Source organism: Photinus pyralis, unplaced genomic scaffold (assembly GCF_008802855.1).
Source record: "Photinus pyralis isolate 1611_PpyrPB1 unplaced genomic scaffold, Ppyr1.3 Ppyr1.4_LG5, whole genome shotgun sequence".
Lineage (NCBI taxonomy): Eukaryota > Metazoa > Arthropoda > Insecta > Coleoptera > Lampyridae > Photinus > Photinus pyralis.
The window spans coordinates 40,515,230-40,536,131 of NW_022170596.1; the positions used below are offsets into that span (position 1 = coordinate 40,515,230).

The following is a 20,902-nucleotide window of genomic DNA, read 5'->3' on the forward strand; positions in this document are numbered from 1 at the left end:
CATGTTAGTTCTAATGTTCCCTATAGTTTCTGATAATGATTTTTTTAATTAAATTAAAGCACCGAAATAGAAAAAATAGTATGAAAACGCGTGTTACAATGCTTTATTGTAATACTCCTATTTTGCGAACACTCGTGGCTACGCTTCGCGTCGCCACTCGTGCCACAAGATAGTCGTATTACAATAGGTCGCATTGTAACACTTGTCTTTCAATATACTATTGTATTATCTGATTAAAGGTTAAAGGTCTGTTATAACCACAAGGTTGATGTTTAGTGATGGTGGAGAATAATTATTAAAGCTAGTAGAATGTGACAAAGCAATGTATCGAAGTGACGTTGACAAATTGACGACAATAATACATTATTTTATTGCAACATTAGTTTTGTCAAATGGACCTTCACGCAACCATGATGTAATTGGAAAATTGCGTAGGATAAAGTCAAATTTTTGAGCTAGAACATACCAGTCTCGTTCGAATCTATAATGACATTATTACATGAAAAACCCTGTATCGATAACTGCAGTTCAGTAAATATGCAGATCAAGTGACCAAGATTTTTAATATCAGGCCGAAGCAAAAGAATGACGGCACAAGTTAAAATAAACAGGTCAACATCGCCAATAAGACTAACCGGTCTTTACGAGAATTTAGCAACATTGAATACCTTATCCCAGAATTTCGAAACGCGAACTAGCAAAGGTGTGAATAAAAGAAGTAAAGGAAGAGGTACAAATATTGACTAATTGCGAAGGATTTTACTACATGCAATTTAAATGTTTTGCTTTATCATCGCCCCGGCTTTAGAAAGGAATGTCGTGTAACATACAGGTGGCAAATAAATAAATAATTTATATTCCATTATAACGCGAATGCAAATGAATCTTTCGTTTTACAAACGGTCGTAAAATGTAAATAATACCTATCAAGGTTTCTTCACTCATTGCTAATTATAGAAAGATAGATTTATGGAATACAGTAGCTAAGGGGTTGGAGGCCAGAAATTCGGTTCTGAAAAAAAAGGACAAGAATTGGACTTACCTATACAAAGTCATGGTTGGTCGTAAAAAGCGCAGTGGACGCCTTTCTGAAACAAAAGGATACGATTTAACGGATAACTTACAGTAGTTTATGTAATCATATTGAAGTTTATTTATTTATTATCCCTCTCTTGTTCTAGGCCCTCAACAGGCTTGCGCCCAATTACAGAGTGACCCGCATAATGTTTTTTAGAGGTGCCTGTTGTGATGATCTAAATTAAACCCACCTCTAAGCATTTATGATTATTGCGACGGGACGGCAGAAATTTGTGACGCTTCTCAATATTTTCGAGCAAACAATTTCCAAATAAAATTAATGCATCTCAGAAATCAGAACTATAAACAATTCAGCATAAATTAGTAATTTGTTTTTTTTTTTAATGAGTCAGCAGGTTGACTGTATAAACTGCAGCGGGTTGTTGAACACCTAAAAACTACCATACATTCTCTAACTTTGGTTAACAAGGTGGTGATAGATTGAATCTCGAAAAATTCCTACAAATTATTGTGGTAACCGTTCTGCTCCCATTAAAGTAGACATTTTTAAATAAACTGCAATGTGTCGTAATTGTGCTTTTTTAAAACTCATGAAAGTGTCAAGGTTATCCATTGTATCGTTACTGAATACGCAAAGTGCTCTTTTTGCACCTTGCAAAGAGGTGTGACAGGACGTCCTTCTTGATTAGACCGTTTTTCAAAATAGCTGGTTACGAAAATTTTAAAGATAACAAAATATAACCTCTTGTAGAATTAACACTGACAGGTATTTTTCAATGGGTTCATCATCACCCCAGCAACAAATTCTTAATTATTTAAACCGGGCATTTCCATAATGTGTAATTAGACAACTTTGGGTTGGTCTTGAGTCAGCTCTTCATAAACTTCAAAAATTATTATTTTCACATTTTAACATTTCGTTAGTACATAATATATCGATTGGTACCCGTTGTCGTCTTTGCTTCACAATTGCTAATAAAGGACATAGTTACCTCGTTCATTCCTAACTATACCTACAAGTTCATGGTTTTTTAAAAGTTAAGTGCTTCGTCACTGGTTGCAATTCATTGAACAATAGGCAATGGTATTCTAATTTTATTAAATTGAGAGACACAGTGATACTCGATTAACTCCCAACAATTCCAAAGAAATAACTAAACAAATTTTCATTAAAACCTGACATAATTCTTGGGCATGATTGGAAAAATTTGACATGAAAACTCTATCTTGGTCGCACTTACTTAGGGTTCGATTAAACACACACTTAATTAATTGACAAAGGCAAACATTTATTTGGCCAGCATAAAACAATAAACAATAATGCCGGAAGAAAAAGGGGCATTCAAAGCCCTCAAATCCCGTTTTTACACATGCCACACATCGAGCCACACATGCAAGCGTTCGTTCGAGAATTAAAGAAAGAACACTCAACTACTTACAGTTTTTTTATAATCCATCAGAATAGAATTGTTTTAGTTGTGAATTGATAAATTCTACAGTTTCATTTACATCGGTTGGTAGACAGGATGAAATAGAGCTGGGTATCGTTAGCATACAAGTGCAAATTTACATTTTTAGAGATGCAGCTGCATTGCATTTCATCAGGCGTAAACACAATGTACAATACCGGCCCAAAATGCTAACATAGCTATCATAAGAATTTTTGACATGGCATGGTCTCAACTCTTCGTACCCATTAACAGTAGTGACTTTACCGAGGGGGAGTGTGTTAATTTCCATTTCTAAGGAAAACATCAACCAACCAATAAACTTTCGACTGGCGTTGGCCATCTCGCTGAAGATATGGCACCCTCGCATTTGGCATTAGCAATTAGCATTTTCCTATTCCCTTTGGTCCAAAACCATTTCTGAGGACGCTAACATAACAATTCAATTCAGTGAAAATGGCGAAATGTGGAAAAAAACCTTGAAAATCAAGCGATAAATGCTTAAAATAAATCATAATGAAAAATAAGGAATTGGTTGTTAAAATTTCTGGGAATGGTAAAACTTTGTACCATTTTCCAGACCATTTATATTATGACTACGGTTTTATACCAATTGACTTATGCGGTTGACCCATTAATGACAACACTTGGGCCACTCGCTCAAGTGCGACTGCTTTATTACTAGTTAAGTTAACTTTGCCATACGTTGCTGCAGAAAATAAAACAAAATAAATTGTATATCAACAAACATTTATTGAACTAAATTGCATTAAACTAAAATAAAACGTTACTCTCCACTTAGAGTTTCTCGAGGTTTCAAAATGATTTAACGAGGATTTAACAAATTACTTAAATAAGCACATAAGTGAAAGTAGTTCAAACAGAAGAGGTGATAACCAAATAGTAACGATGTACTAAATATATTTCGTGACTTTAAACAGAAAAGAATTTAAAGTTCTAGAATTGCAATGTTCGATTATGCAATGTAATACCTTTTTAAGTTTGACGGGTTTGGTTGAATTGTGGAGATCGTTTTATCCAGATTCTCAAGGATTGCACAGATGATTACACAAACACGTGATCGCTATATCATTTTACCAGAAAGAGATACCAGAAAGAGGTTTCAATACGTATTAGTTACGTTTTTACTATATTTTTAGTTACTTAAACGGTTTGCACCCGCACAGATTTTGAAATTACAAGAGTAAGTAGCTTAAATTCATGACAAAGGTTCGTGAGGTGGCTAGTCTCAGGAAGGGAGTGCGTAGTTTTCGCTGTTTCTTGTGCAGTGTGAGTGGACATCTTTACATGTATTAAAACAGTGTAAGTTTGCTTTCGCATAGCACCAGCAAGAATATACATAAAGCGAATAGAACGTCATTATCCTGAGTCCTTTGAATGCAGACTTGCAGTCAGCTCTGTAAGGTAGTCTTGCTACTACACGAATGGTCTTTCTTTGCATGCCGAAAACCCCTTTTGCACTGGCGGCATGGCCCCAAATAGTGATGCATTGTCATATTCTTAGGTTGTATTTCTGCAAATCCTTAATTGAACAATCCCTTTGTATAGAAGATATACAGACATAGTCATTTAAGACAAAACGTATAAGGCTGTTTCGCGCAAACCGGTACCTAACAGTATTAGACCTCCATTATTTAAATCTCAAAAGTTTGCATACCAACATAGTTTTTCATGTTCTATCGAAAAAAAATATTATCATGATCGTTTCACTTCCGGTTGGATAGCAACTTTCTTATTTTAAATAGATTTTATTGCATTTTCGAAATCTACATGAAAATCTACGTCGTTTGTGACCAGATTTCCCTATACCTACCATCAAAGGTTTTTAAGTTATTCTAAATTTTTCAAAATTTTTGACGTTTGATTGCTTTTCTTTAGTGCCCAGTTGACATGAATTTCAAAAAGTCCTCCAAATTCAACAACACTGACGAGAAGCTGCATGCGAATGATTTAAAACTTGATCGTCCTTCTACAGAGTGTTAAAATTAAAAGTCAAGTTTAATAACTTCGAACCTTAAAAAGTTGATTTTTTAAAATGAAACCTTTATTTTTTTGAACTTTCAAATGTAGAAAAAAATTCTACATCGATCAATTATTACATTCCCTGTACCTATCTGTTATGGTTTTCGTTTTATTTAAGATTATCTAATATTGTGACCGTTATATACACAATTTTCTTAGGAAATTTTAGAAAATAGAAAAACCGCCTATGGTCTGTATTTACACTCGCCACAGTTAAAAATAAAACAAATTAAAATTAACATCACAGCTTCGAGGACAAAAATTCATCGATCGAATAAAAGTTATCAGTTAGCAAGATCTTTGTAACATTAATTCTATTATATGAAATATCGTCCTTAATGTTAAAAAACGCAAATTTTAAACTAATATTACTTACACACTCTTACTACGTGCATTTCAAGTTTTCGGCGTCCAGAAATAATGTATAAACCGGGTTATTACTTTGATCCCCCCCCCCCCCACCGCTCAGTTTCTATCAGTTTTATCAAAAATAAATTCAATTCAATTCTCGAAAATTGGAAAAAATGTTAAAGATCTATCTTCTGTAGATCTTAGAATTTAACGTACAATCAATCAATCAAAAAACGAATAAAACACAGGGTGTCCCATTTAGAATTTTCAGGTTAGGAGATGTGGACCGCTTTTGGGAAACCTTGTATAAATAATATGTATACTGCCAAAAATTTGGAAAACCTGATACAAAATGAGCTCGAAAATGAGTTATGGTCTGCTGCTTGAAAAGTTCAAAAATGAGGAGAAAAAGCTCAAATACATTTTATCTAGGTGAGGTATGTAATTAGTACAACAAATAAATAAATTTACGCTTTTCTCTAAGATTCCTCGATACATTTTTGGAACAACTATTTTTTCTCACACGCTACCAAAAGGTCACATCCAAATGTAAATAAATCTCTTCTCTATTTACGCACAAAAAATTTTAATCGAAGATTGAAAATGTTGCTATACAGACATTTGAAACACTGACTGTAAATTTATCATCTTCACTTCCTTTTTAAAGCAACTTTTGATGTTGATGTTGATGTTCTGGGCCCTCAACAGGCAAGGTAATAAGACATATCGACCTTGGACTTGGACTATATCATAGCTTGGCATTAGATTTGCAACTACCAAATTAGAAAAAGCTAATCTTATTGATTTTTCGGAAACTAATTTATTTCGGAAATGTTGTTGGGACAACCTGCCCAAAGTGTAACAGAACAAATATGTAAGGATATGGATGCGTTGAGGCGAGGGTAGAGGGGACCAAAACAAGCACTTCTTCGGCATAATTCATACGCTGAAAACGTTTCGTTTGGAAACTACGTCCTCAAAAGTCCCAAAATGTGTGTGCCTTCGTTTAGTCCCTTTCCCAATAAAGTGTGATTTATGGGTGAAATCAATAACATTCTTTCGCATTTTCGTTTCGGGTTGCGCTATCTTGATGTGGGAAATTTGGAAAATTACTTCCAAATTCGGAAAGGATGTAATCATAAACACAGGCGGCTAAGATGAAAGTTTAATAATGAACCCTCACATACGTAGTGGTTCAAAAGTTATCCTCCCTTTCACCAATTAAAAATGGCACAAAACGGAACGGTGGCTTGAAACTGTTTGGGAATTCCAGCCACGATAGTATACAATTACTTCGCAGGTACAAATACGTATCTTTGGTTTGTTTTTTTCAAAGATATCACAAAATATGCAAAATTTTATTCATACCTAGTGATAGGATTAAAAGTAATAAATTTCTAATTAAAAAATTAAAAACTAGGTAAAAAATGGGTAGGTCAACCTCAGGTAGTTTCATCTGTATTTTTTCCACAATCATTAATTAATACACTTACTTGTACTAAAAATACCATTTTTTTTCATTAATGAGATCTTGACCAGAGGCGTTTTTACTTTGATTTTATAATTGGTGCAACCTTTTAAGTAACTCAATTATGATAAGCATAATAGATATAGAAATAATAATAGAGATTCCGACGTAAAAAATAGTGAAATAATATCACTGCTTCCCAATTTTTCTAGTCACATTAAAGTCGCTGTGACTAATATTTAATAATGCAATTTTCTTTAAGTGCACTACTTATAGATTAGACTTCCAATATTCTTCATTTTCATTATATTTTCATATATTGCTTGTGGAATTGCAAAGGATGTGTGACAGCCAAAAGTTGGGTAGGTTGCCCAAATTGTACGTGAGGTAAATCTAGTCGATTTTTGACGTACCCGAGACAAGTTTTTCACAATAAAGACAATCGCATCGCATCCTTAAAAGCATAGGCCACCTCATTGTTGACTAGAGACGATGGGATATCGCTCCTAGAACCTACCCCTCACCTATCCACAACGCTAGAGACTTCCATGAAGAAAATAAAATACACATAGTCGCAATTAAAGAAGAATTCATTCATGACAAGTACAATTCAACTTCAAGTATCATTGTCCTTCACCTATGGTATTTATATTTACCGATGTATGAACACACAGATCTCACATCTATTTCTTTGCTCTAAACGTGGAAATATAATGTTTATTGACTAATAAGTAATAACATTCCTAAAACATCACTTACAGCAAAATGTCTTTTTGACACGCGAATTACTGCATTTCGCAATACCAGCACATTCCATTAAGTGAACCAATCGTTATTAATTTTGGGAATAAATGATGCCGTTCATTAATAGTTGCCGAATAGATAAGTAGGTAGTAAGGAATTTAAATTATAAATTGGTAATGCGCAATAGTTTCCTATAAATTTACCACTTAAATTGATTTTCATGGGATACTGTGATTTTTAATGTTCTCATTGACCAACTTGAGAAATATTTTTGGCAAGCCACCAGAGCGCACAGAACGGGTAGGTATATTTAGGAAATGCTATGTCGATGTTGGTCAGAAATTGTTGGAGGGTGTTTTTAAGCAAAACTCATTTAGACTTTCGTGCTTTTATTTGAAAAGTATCCGGTAAGAAAAACAATTTATTTTCCTATTCCAATACTGCAGAATACTGTCAAGAACAGAATTTCATTCATAAAAGAATTAATCGAAACCGAAGGATTTTAGATTAAACTTCAAAATCAATGGAGATGACATCTATAAAACAAACCTTTGACAATGGGAGATTAAGTAAATTCGGCTCTTAAATTTACGTGTTCTTATGCAACATAGGAAGGTAGCAAATTACTTACCATTTAAATAGCTGTTTATCCTTCCGGAACGTTTAAATAACACTTAATAATTACTATCTTTGCACACTAATCACTCACAAAATAATAATTTTCGTGTTCACAATTAACATGAATAGGTATGTTTATCCACCGTGAAAAAAAAAGTAGATTATCCGATTCACGATTTTGGAGAATCATTAATGCGACGAACAGTTATGGGGGACGTACCACCTTGTTGTACCGTATTAAAAAACACAGTGGAGATATAATGTCTCGAGTTCGCGTAGGACAAGGTTACCGAGACCAGTTTAACGTTAGAAATGAATATATTCATTATGAATCACCTTAAAATAGTTGAAATTTGTACAGAAATACTCGCTTAGCATACAACCTTCGAGGGCCGTGGTAAAAATTTCGAAATATATTTCCGTAGCTGACGCACAAGTTCTTCCCCAGTTTTTGACCACCACAACACGAAAACACACTCGATGTGAGCTAATTCGTTTTGCGTACAAAAACAGGTTTACGTCTTCAAAAGACCAAAAAATGATAATGGTGAGTGGTGCAATTTTCGTAACGGTAGTACTGAGTAAGTCTCCGGCTTCAAATTTGCATACAACAGGCAGCGGAAGTACGTAAACCATTGTACGTTGTACCAAATTAACTCGACTTACTTTAGAGGAATCACATCCAAATCGGACAGGAACACTGAAGATATGCAATTTAACGTGATTAACCTCAAATTTGGATTCACGTTTTGTTTCGTATGACTTCACTCACGATACAGATTTGGCCATCCTTTCAAATTCAATTCATCTTCATTCTTTGCATCTAATCATTGATAAGTTTATTGTAATTTTGTGAGATGTAGGAATTAAGCCTTGTTATGATCAATTGATTGATTAATCTTGAAGAGAAAGTGGTGGGAAACAAACGGGTTAGCCATACAATTTCGCTCTCACACGCTGTTTCTTTTCTGAATACCGTCACTGTCCTTCAATTAAATGTTTCTTTACATGCAGTTTGTGGCAATTATATCACGTCTTTATTACTGAATCGCTTCTGATATTACCATTGAGGATGGTCACGACCACTTTAACAGAACAAATGCCTTTTTCTTATTTTATTTGTCCGAACCCGAAACGCAGACCCCGTGCCGTAATCGACCATCCAGTTCATTACGACTAGTAAAGTAAGTGTTCAGTACCATCCACCCCAGTGTTTTCTTTAAGTTTTTCTAGTAACACTGACCTTAAGACATGCTAGGTTTTTTGAGTATGCCCTTTCTTTGACCTTTTTTCCAAAACTCTCACCCTAAGTTTGCGTACCCCTAAATTCGCCGAAGATTGGGGTTTATCTGAGGTACATGAGAATAATGAACCAAACTTAGTTTGAGGAAATTGAAAAAGATATGTCAACTGCTAACATGAAAAAAAACGTTAGATTTCTAATTCGCTCGAACTGCAAAAAGTCGCTTTAAGAAAAGTACTTCACTCTAATAGTCGATGAACTGCTACCCTACGCCGGGATCAGAATTTTGGAGCAGGAGTTTAATTGAGTTTTGGTGAATAGAATTTTTCTATTAGGTTTATATGGAGTTTGCACCTATTTAATTCTAAACCGTTGCCGTATTACTGTTTTCTAAATAACCCTCTTATCTGAGGGATCCAGTTTCTAGTTTTGCAGTTTTAAATTCTACTTTTTTTTATCAAGTTATACACATCCCAGTTTCTAGTTTTGAGTTTTAAATTCTACTTTTTTTTATCAAGTGTGCACACGGTCAACACCTTAACTGAGGTAACTTACACCAAACCGCGATTGGAGCGGAGACAATGAAATTGGATCAATGGGTCATCTATCTATTTTTCTCCAATGGGGTCATCCCGCCTTCATTTTTTATTTCTGATCCACAAAGTACATTAAAAATAAAAAGACCCGTGTGTCCTTAATTTTTATTTGCGAGTAAAATAAACCCAAAATATAGTATATTAAGTATGGAGAACGGTAAGGGATTTTTACCGTTCGAAGACAATTGTTTGGAGGAGGAGCGGAGCGACGACTCCAATTATTGTCGAACGGTAACCCTTAACGTTCGACGTGCTTATAACATTTTTTGCGCGATCGAAATTAAAATTATGCAACCAATATAAATATGCACTAAGAAATTAACGAGCAGAATAAATCGAAATAATCGAAGTGGTTTGGTGTACATCACTAGGTAACCAGTTTAAATGTCAAAATTGAAATTAATAATTTCATAAAAATGTGCATGTGTCTGATGTAGTTTACTAGCTTTGAACTTCCTTTATGACTTTATGAGCGTCTTGCTATAGGAAACAACAGCACAAAATGTACGTTTAATGTACCTAACAATAATTAAAGATTAAATGTAATGTAAGACTGTTGATTTTTAAAAAGGCGTCGGTAAGTATTTTTGCTGTTCTGTTTTTAGATCGGTAAGTAATTTTGGCGTCGTCGTAATCATAGCAACTGGTAAATTCTACGTACTGTCATAGAAACATCCATGGTAAATAGTCAGAAATGACCGATCGCGCAAAAAATTATTGAAAAGCTGTGTTTTTAGTCCGAATTTGTAACGCTTCAGACTAAATACGTCACAAACCTACAACCAATCACGTAGAAGTGAGCTGGCAACCTTACGCGAGGGTCTGACGTTTGTCACATTTGACGTTTTGAGAGGGATGTTTAACTGCATCTAGCCACAGCCGTCTATAATTACAAGCCATGCTGAGAAGTTTGGCAACGTTGTTTGAAAGTCAATCGGTGGGCCGATTTAGTTTTAATGGCGTCTTGTTGCTCTTGAAAAATGGCATTTTCCTCTCTCCTGTGTTTTGCCTTGGCGGTTTTAATATAGAAGAAAGATACTTAGGCAGCTTACAATTGTGCATATATATTATTTATTTACAAAAATGGATAATAACATTTTTATATGACTTTAAAATTCGGAACGCTGTAAATTGGTAACTGCATCATAATGTGTTTTCCCTCGAGATCTCCGAAAGTGGTGAACTTCTGTCGAAACAGGTCGAGGTGAAGCACACGCTTGAGCACTTAATTTAGGTAAAAGGACAGTAAATCGCTGCGCATCAGCAAGGTTTTATCAACGACCAGGTGTGATTCGGAATGGCAGACTTTAAGCCAGCCGCTACTCCAGTGGGTGTAGGTACGAAGCTTTTAAAGAGGGGAACCCTGTAGACTTCAAATTCCCGTACCATGAACTCTTGGGAATAAGTTGAAAGGTTCCTTCAGAAAATCGATTTGACATGTTCGTGCTAGAATACCTGAAATACAAACTAATTGTATTTTTTCATGATAAACACTTACCGTACTTACGTACCACGTAGTGTGTAGGTCATATTTGAGCTTGTACAGGTACTTTGAACAAATACAAGTGCTTGTAAAGGGTCCAGTAACGAGTAGCCTGCTTTAGAGGTATGACAACAAATCGATATATTTCGTTTAGCAACTTACCTGAATAATAACTTCTGTTCATTCCGTACGGAGTAACACAAATTGTCGCAATCTCGCTCTGTTAAAAAAGGTAAATTGGAATATTACACCCAAAACACATATAAAATACACCCAAAATCTGTCAAGTTGAATTAGGAAATCGGCCTACCATGCAGTGTTGCCATAATTCTCAGCACGGCTTGTAATTATAGACGGCTGTGATGCATCTAGCACGAAAGTGACAAGTGCCTGTGACAGATGACGCAAGTTATAAATGCCATTCTCCTGCAATATTGCCAAGTCGTTATGTCATCTGAATGGTTCTAGGAGCTGATTGGTCGGGCTTATTACGTCACAGAGCCCGCCACAATCATATCGTTTTGAATAAACCTTTAAAACCGCACATGTTCATTATTTTTTGCTAATCAGCCTCTATTTTTAAATAAACTTTGACTGTCCAAAAAATGTTTTATGGTTACAGGTACACGCTTAGTAAATTAGAACTGCGGAATTCAACTATACTGTAAACCCCCATTAATCAAGTTTGTAATAAGTGGGTAATTCCTCTTCAAGGAATTATACCAATGTTAATTTTCTTTAAACATTGAAGGTTGTAACGAAACACCCTTTTCGTACATTATATCAGATTTAATGAACACCCGGTACTTCAACGAACTCAAACTGGCGCGTAATTTTTTAATTTATAGAGCTATTTTAACCGCTGATAAGAAAAACCAGCTGCCGAACATAATTGTGACAAGTTTGTAATTGTTCCCGTAGAGATATGTAAATTATTTTTTGTAACGCCCCACAACTCTCGGCATGGGGAACCAGGGGAAAAATTAATATTTTAGAATTTCAGTTCCGTTAATTAGATATCAACCGATTTTAGTTTCCCAATGTTAAGCGAAAACGAGCAGATCGTGCAGTATATTTCATTATCACAGACCTTTTGTAATTAACCGGAAATTCCATGGAACAATGGGTATTACTGGGATACCAAATTTGAACATTTTAACACAGCGAATTAAGTGAGTATAAAATTAACCGTCGTTGTTGCAGCAAACATCGTCTGATTAGTTTGGGTCTAGTGTCATTGGAAGCGCCCTTAATTAATTAGTGCCAGATTTTTAGGATGTCAGAGAAATTAAATAAAGAAGTATTAATTTTTGAACGTTAACACTCGAGTACGTCGCCCGACGTTCCCTTTTCGTATTCTGAACAGTTTATATAAGATAACGGCATGATTTAGGGGGATCTTTTTCCGTTTGACTTCGTGCTATTTTGGATTAAATTTTTGCATTCGAAAGTATCGTTTAATTGATATTGATGTTTTCATTCCGTTAAGAGTAAGGGGGGTTGTTTTCCTTACTTAGACTTCACGTAACTAGTAGATACTGTTAGTTAATTTGTGCTTCCGTTCCGATTTGGGAAATTGCTACCCGCCCGCCCGTGTGCCGTAATGTTGTTGTAGGTATTCGCCAGCGACCGCCGCCATTTGCCCGCAGGATCCCTAGAGAGTTTTCCGCTTCACTGTCTCATTGCTCGTTGCTTCCAAAACCGATCCGAACCCGACCGTCCTTGATCAGGAGCAAGAATCAACAAACTTCTGGTGGCGCTCGAGGATCCATACTGTTCCGCCAAGGCTACCGCACCGGTCCGTCGACTACCTCAGTTGAGTTGTACAATAAAACCTAATAAGATTGGGAACAATATATGTTTTAAATAATTTTTCAGCAGATTAAAAATGTCATTTCTTCTATTCAACTAATTGCATTGTTTATTTTCAAGCAACCGTTTGGGCGAAGACTTCCCGCAAAGTTAGTCGCATTAAAATTTGGCGCCCGTGCATGGACTTACAGGGTCAGCACCATCTCGGAATCAACCACTAGCGAAACACCCACCACCGTCCATCTCGGAAACAAACGATGGCGAAATATATCAACCGCCGCAACCACTGCTGGATGTAAGATCGGAACTGAAATACTTTGCCGGACTTCGCCGCTATTTTTGCTACTGAAGGCTTTATAAGCTTCGAAAAGCTGAATTAATAGGGGAGTTGAATAAATTCAAGCTGCATACTGAGGGTTACCGGGACGAGTTATGTCGCCGGTACATTCGTTTTCACCGTGAAGGCACCAGGTCACCTCTGCCGTTCACTTTGGTACCGACTATTACTTTTACACCGATAATCATTTCTTCTGTCAGTGTTATTTTGATAGAACCGGCGATTATGAGTAATACGTTGACTGTTTCGTACGCTACATCCGTTAAGGGATTTTCTCAACCGCAACCATTACCTCCAGTTTGGACGATGCCATCATCTAGCCAGTATACTCTTTCAGTTAGAAATCTGTACCAAATTCAACCTCCCTCAGCACTTTACAAAATTAGAACCTGAGACTGGAATGTTAATTTTGAAGGGAATACCAGTCGATTCTCTTCCTGGAACGCCTAGATGATATAAGCGTCCGTGTGTTGCCAGAAATATTTACTGGATTCGCTCTTCAATGGTACCGAAATAACAGTCTCCCCTAGCACGCTTGGATGGATTTTGCTACCGATTTTCAAGATTTTTATTTTACGAGTGATCATATCAACCTCGAGGCGCAGATTAGGCGTCGTTACCAAAGGGTCAGTGAATCCGCTATTCGGTATATTACCGGGTTTTAGAAGTTAAGAGGTGTGGCCAAACTTGTCGTAATCAACCAATTCTTTATTGTTCTCATTGTGGTAGATGAGCAGGAATGTCCCGAGCGTGCGGGTGTCAGAACCAAAATAATTCGCATAATCGTCCCGTCCGTAATTCTGATGGCATTTCTTCCTCGCCAAAGCAAAAAACTCCCAATTGACGCCCGTTTCGCTTATTTAGCACCTTTTCCCTTTCTTTTCGTCGTCAAAACAAACACTTGCTCAACTCGGAGAAAACAAATGCTTATTTTGAAAGCAGCGAGGGCTTATCACATACGACCGGAGATAACTGTTACAATAACAATAAACTTTTTTTATTTGATTGAGTTATAATTTGAATATATGTATTTTATAACAGTTGCTTAGTCCGTTAAGCACTATTCACTAATATTGGAGTGTTGTCTTCTGTAAGCAGTTGCTTGAGGTGACTAGAAACTTTTGTGCATTCATGGGAGCAACAATTCAAAGTTCGTCAATAGAGATGCGTTCTAGTACACCGCAAAAACGATTATTACAAGACATTTGATTTTGAAAATTGAAGCACTTCACTGGTGTTGAAAATAGTCTGCGTTAAGATAAATGGATCTAAAGTTGCAGGCTATTGGTGATATATTCTAAAGATCTTTACGATAATTTTATTTAGGAAAGTTTATTCAATTTGCTGAAAGAGATTACAATTGTTCATGTAGGTACATTTAAATTCTTAAGTAATCCATCTTAAGTTTCAGTTTTTTTAGAGTTGCGAAGGAAAATTTTACAAAAAAAAAACAAAGTAAACTATCACGAGGTCTGCAAAATGAATTGTGAGAGTTGTTGACAAAAATAAGGTACCTGTTCCTTATGTTAATGTATGCATAGCGTAATGCTTCAATTAAGCAACTGCGCACAGAGACAAATTTTATACATCTGTAATTCCATAGTAACCAGAACCTACCACCTACCGTTTATTCTCACGGACGAAGTATAATAATAATAATAAAACTACGTAACACCTTAGATATTCAACAGGTAGGTACGATGATCTACCAAAGCAAATAATTTAGCATTAACCTTTGTATGAGATTGTGTAATGAAATGAAGTGAGTTGAAGGTAAATTAGAAAGACCAAAAAACGACTTGTCCTGACTATATGAGAAATAGGAAATCTTTTGTAGACCACTAACCTTGTTAACTTGATGTCAGAAAAACGTTATTCGTATTCGAACAGGTGCAATTAAGTTAATGATGCTCAACGTGTGCGACTTAGTTATAGGTGGTGGATACCTCAATGCGGAAAGTCACGTTTCCGTTTCCCATGGTGAAATTGTTAGCAAAAAGTGTGCTTCCCATTGCATTACACAATGCCATGCTAAGTGAATGTTCAAGTTCGTCTATTTCACAAGGCAAGCACAAGGTGATCTAAAAATAATGATCGCAAGTAGAAAAATGCGGGTTTTCGTAAGATGGGCGATCGAAAAGGCGTAAAGTTCACAAAGCCCGTAGCAAGCAAAAGGTGCAGCCTCCCATTCTTCGTTTGCGTAAGAGAGATTTTCACATCTAGGTTTGCTGCACGGGTATTTTATATACACGACGAGTACGATTTTAATCGTTAGTTAATATGCTCGTTACCCCATTAAGGTACGTCACAAGCAAATACGCCCGTTCGTTTCCTTTAATTATCGTTAACTTGATTACAGCTTTCGCTATCATACTAAAAAGAGCTGGTATAGAAAGTCCATTCTATTTAAATAACGCCAATTAATACCAAATTACTGTTATTGTTTTCCAAACAAAGTATAAGACAATTAATCAGAGTGGGCATACGATTTAGGTGATACGTCTTGTCCATTTAATGGCGTGTAATTTCGCGAATTGTATGGACACTTTCTATCTCTATAAATTAACGCAATGTCATTCTCGGTTACCAAATAGGAAAAGATTGTCATTTTCTGTTCACCGCAACGTATTTTCCAAAAGTCCTCTTGACACAGTTACGACTTCTTTCGCTAATCGGCAAGTGGTACATATTAGGTGCGTAATAGAAGCAAATCTATTTCCGCTTAAATGGCCTTGCATTTTTAAGATCATTTTGAACACTGGACTCGATCTAAACATTTTTGCGAGTGGGTTTTCCCTGTACTTTCTTTTTCGTACACATTTGACACATACCTCTGGCTCCTTGCTGGGCACCGTGTAATAGGGCCCCCCATGTTGTATTATATTTTCCAAAAAATGTACAAAACAATTTATTTGACAATTCCATACCAATGGAGCAACTTTTAACTTACTATGGTACCACCATGTTCACACTAGCAGTTTCAAATACTAATCGGCGTGTCTTTCTTTCAATAGTGGAAAAATTTGTAAAGAATGATTGACTAAAAAAACCCCTTTAAGAAGATTTTTCTAAAAGAAAATTATACTCAAGCGCCACTGTTTAAAACCCATCTGCGTCTCCGCTTTGAATTTGTTATCTGCACTACTTCTTCAATTTTGCCGATACCAACACATCACTCGATTCTTTGTTTTGTTGAGGTTTGAAAGTATTAAAGACTTTCAGAAGCTAGGACCGTAAATGGTTGTCTCAAAGAAAACTCGCAGAAATGTCCTGTTTGACATTTTCTTACCTTCTTTTATATCAAGCCCGAAAAAGACGACTGGTGTTTGCAAATTCCAACCTGACCACATATCGTATACACAGGGTGTCTTACCTAAAATTTTCCCCTCGGTACACTTGACGAGAACTTTAAGAGAATTTAACGCGTGCCTGAAATGAACTTGACTTTAGGATCAGTAGAAGGAGTAATTAAAAAATAAAAGTGAAAGTAATTTGAGAGAAGTCAAGGGGCGCTGGAAAAAATTGAGAATACGTCCAAATGAAAGTGGAAACTATGGCAGCTATTAAAAGTCGCGATCTAATTTTACTATCTATTGCTTCTTAAAGTTGTGGTGAAATTTGTACGATGGATGTAGAAAACTATTGTGAAGTTAGACCTTGTAACAAATCACCGCTTTGGGCTTAGAAAGATTTGGTTCTGAATTTACAAATTTGCCAGTATACGAAATTTTATACATGAAAGAGAACAAAACTGAAATGCGAGAGAATGAAGTGCTTTCAGATAAGAAACGAGTGAACCTTTAAAGCGAATCTATGGAAGTAGATCGCATAAAATGCGATAATACGGATGAGTTAAACCGCCGCATAATCGTACGTGAGTTTTTTAATGGAAGAAGTTAATTGCCGAATTACACAAGAAAATTGTGCTATCTTTTCGACGAAATTATTGTCGTGTGCGAATTTAAATTCCTTGCGAATTGCCATTACAAGTAAACTAATAAAGTATTTATGCAAAAAAGAAACTTCGTAGTGTAGTGGAATCGACCGGCTGGCTGATTTATTTTTAACCGTGTGAATAATTAAGCGGGTTAGTTATGATAAAAAACAAGCTTATTAACCAAATTTGCACACCTATCTTGTTTATACGGAAAGTGTGTAAGGGTAAGATTGACATTTCCATATTCGGAACATTAGCAAATTATTCCCGTGAAATTTCCACTACTAAATTTTGAGAAACCTGAAGCCCAGTTTGTTCCTGATTCAATTTTCTCAATCACCTTTCGAAATTAACTTTCAACGAGTAATCAAATTTACCAAGTGATACAAAAGGTCCACTATCCAATTTTCCGAATTGCTGCTACCTTTCAAAAGGAGAAAATCGACACTAATCTGAAGGACATTTCGATAAATGTAAGATATTTGAAATTTTTGCATTGTATATAAACAGAAGTTGGTCGTTTTCGGGATTTTGGATAGCAATTTATGCTAAAAGTCAATTTAATATTCCTCAAGAGGTCGCTCCACGGAAGTTTAATCCGTGAACAGATTTGGATGATTTTTTCCTAGATTTTTCCTCATTAATTGTGAAGTTGAATGTCAAGTTCATTGATACCATTCTTTTCTGTGAGTCAAATTTTATTTAGCATCCGAAGGTGTTGCAATATTTTGAATAGGAAAATGTACCAGGCGTTGGATTAATTACAACTATTAAAAAATCTATATGATTATCTAACTATAGAACTTTTTTTTTTTTTTTTTTTGAGTTGGATCCATCGTTCCTCGAAATGGGGGTTGAAATATATTATGTTATCAAAAATCTCTAAACCTTCGAGACATGCCGTCTGCATGATCTCGAATTTAAACTTTACTTAAATAATTTAAATATGTAGTCATCTTAATAGTTTCAATACTTTTATAAGTTTATTTTTCCCCCCCGTTCTTTTGAAATGTGTTAACCCAAATTTCAACTTTAATGTAAAAATTCAACCCCCCGGTTGGTTGTCTTAACAAGGCTTGATAATTAATTCGTCTTGAAACTTAGGACAACCTTTCCGTTTTAACCACCCTTCAGGTTTTTCACTTGGCTTCGGCCAGTTAATAATTAAAAAAACAACATGTTCGTCTTATCCGTCTTCAACGTTTGTAATTTACCGTTTTCCTGTTAACTTTCACATCGCCTGATGATGGCAGTACGCCGAAACTATAGTCGCTGTTATTTTTAAAAACTTCAACGAATAAAACTATATGGGGAAGGTTTAGAGATTTTTGATAACATAATAACTATAGAACATTGATTTTTTTCTCGATAACGGCCACAGATACGAAAAACTTACAAGAGACCAAAACGTTTCTAAACAAACCAGTAAATTAATTTCTTATTTTATAATCTATCAGCGAGGGACATGAAAAGGGTTAAGATGTAGAAAATGGAACACTCTGTAGATTCTCACTACCATTGACATGACCAAAGATGTAAGCCCTCCAGCGTAACTTATACTAAATCATATTAAATTCCAAATTTGACCTAATATCTCAAAAACTGCAGGAGATGTAAAGAAAAAACTTAAAAAATCGGGAAATGGTAACACCCTGTAGATCGATAACGAAGCGTTTGCAGACCTATGTTTATATGAACTTCTAGTCATAAAATAAAGTACAATTATCCCCTTCTATATGTAGATCTTATTTAGGAACACTCCAAATAACAAGATATAGCCTGTTTTCACATTCGGGACCGCACTACCGCAATGGTTTAGAAAGATTCTATAGTATAGTTTTCTGTTATACAATGTAATAATAAATTAAAGAAATTGTTCAAAATGTTCCAAAGTACCAAAGCAATACTGTAGTAGAGGTTTTGTGTCAACCCGATAATAGCACATTGCAAATCCAACTGTCAGGGAAAATGTAAGGGTTATTTAAAGGTTCTTCGAGTGAAAGAATACAATAAAAACAAGCAGAAATTGTGCACAACTCTTGCGTAGATAAAGCGCACTTTTTTTAAACCGAAATAGCGTAGTTAAATGGTTAGGTTATATTATAAGATAGTAGCATGCTATATTTATCGATGTTTACTTTATCACCAATGAATATATTTCTTCCAGATGTCCCAATCGCCCTTTGTGAGTACCCTCCTCCGACAATCTGTTCTTGAAATATAAGGAATTAAACCAAACCAATTCATTTCGATAAGACCTTTTATTAGAATACCATGAAGGGTAGAACATGTGCTTGCCTCAAACAAGTTGATGAGATTTATTTTCATACAGGGCGATTCGTAAACTTCCTATCAAAAATATCTCTCTTCCGCAATATGTTTGGAAGAACCTCTAAATTTGTTTTTTTCAGGCTAAGATCACACTAATAAAAAAATGTTCAATACGCCAATAAATTGACACACAATTAGACTTAAAGTACACAAAAAAAGTTGGAAATCATTGATAGGAACACGTACGTGTAACATTTATGTAACCTATTGACATGTTACTGTTACCGTTCTTTTTACCAACGGAATGTGATACTTACTACCGTGTGTTTTCATCCAAATCACAGCCAGATCGTTGAGTGAAGGAATTACTCAATGGCCATGATTTACTCAATCTCGAAAGTTTGCTAATATATAATATATAATAATATAACAATATTTATTTTTAGTCTCGTCTGGATATTTAACATGTAAAGTAAGTATATAACAATCAAAACACATGAAATAAATATAAAACAAACAGTATTAACATAAAGGGGTTATGGGGCAAGCATAATACTGTTCGAAACTGTAATAACAATTTGCTAAAATATATTTTTTTAGTGTTCGGCTAAATTCCCTAAGGGTAACTTTTTTATTTCCTTATCTAATTTATTATAGAGCGGGAGATATAGATAGGACATTATGGATCGATCTTTCGTGTTTCAGTTGGATCAGATCAAATTATAATACAAATGTTTCCATGGAAATGAACTAATAAGACCGGATTTTGTGTATTCATGTAAGAAATTCTATTTCCAGAATAGAGCTCATAACCTTGGTACATCGTCTGCTCGCGAATGGTAGGTATATATTCCACAAGAAACGTTAACAACCATATTATTAATTAATAAACACTTTTACAATTGCCCACAAATCACAATTGTTTTATGATCAAATTTAATTAATTTACTGCACATATGAATATAAACAAAAAACTTAATGGCAATTAGTAATTATTCAATTATTGTATCCCACTTCATCGCCAAATTTTGCACCAAGCAACTTTTACCTTAAACGGTGTGTAAAATACATTAATGAGATCAAGGTAGGTATTTTAGAGAATGAAATGATGATGAAAACCTTCATCGGAATGTAGAAGAAGATGCGGTATGGACAAAGCGTATTAAATTAGCAACCATCAAACAATTCAATAATGCTTACAAATCAATTGATGCCTGTCTTATTTCATTACTAAACAAAATCAAAAGGTTTTTTTTTCGATTGCACGTAACATCCGCTGTGAAGGTTCTTTATGCGTTATAGTTAAATTAAGTTATTAATTTGGAATTTGGGTCAAGTTTATATACCGATTTTTTTATAAATTAAAATTGGTGATGAGAACTCACTCAATTAGAAACCCGAATTATCTCACCTTACAATATTGAGTTTAAATTTATGAAATTCCAATTATTATGCGGCGATTATTAAAAATTGGTGCAAAGCACAAGGGTCGAACAAAACTGTTTGTAATAAG

The 20,902-nt window shown here is 35.2% G+C and overlaps 1 protein-coding gene across 4 annotated transcripts in view; it reads right to left on the reverse strand.

The window, feature by feature from the left end:
- LOC116170436 (dentin sialophosphoprotein-like) overlaps positions 1 to 20,902 on the reverse strand; it is an 84,744-nt gene that overhangs the window by 31,875 nt on the left and 31,967 nt on the right. The window contains exons 1-2 of one of the 4 annotated variants that reach the window (XM_031486833.1): positions 7,724 to 7,986; positions 1,043 to 1,088 (exon numbers count right to left, since the gene is read on the reverse strand). The exons of 1 other annotated variant lie outside the window; for it this stretch is intronic. Coding sequence is in view for 1 of the 3 variants with exons in the window: in XM_031486831.1 (XP_031342691.1) it covers positions 7,724 to 7,726 (3 nt within the window). In the remaining 2 variants the exon portion in view is untranslated. Of the gene's footprint in view, positions 1 to 1,042; positions 1,089 to 7,723; positions 7,988 to 20,902 lie in introns of those variants that run through there. 2 more of the 4 variants (XM_031486832.1, XM_031486831.1) reach the window with 2 other exon arrangements.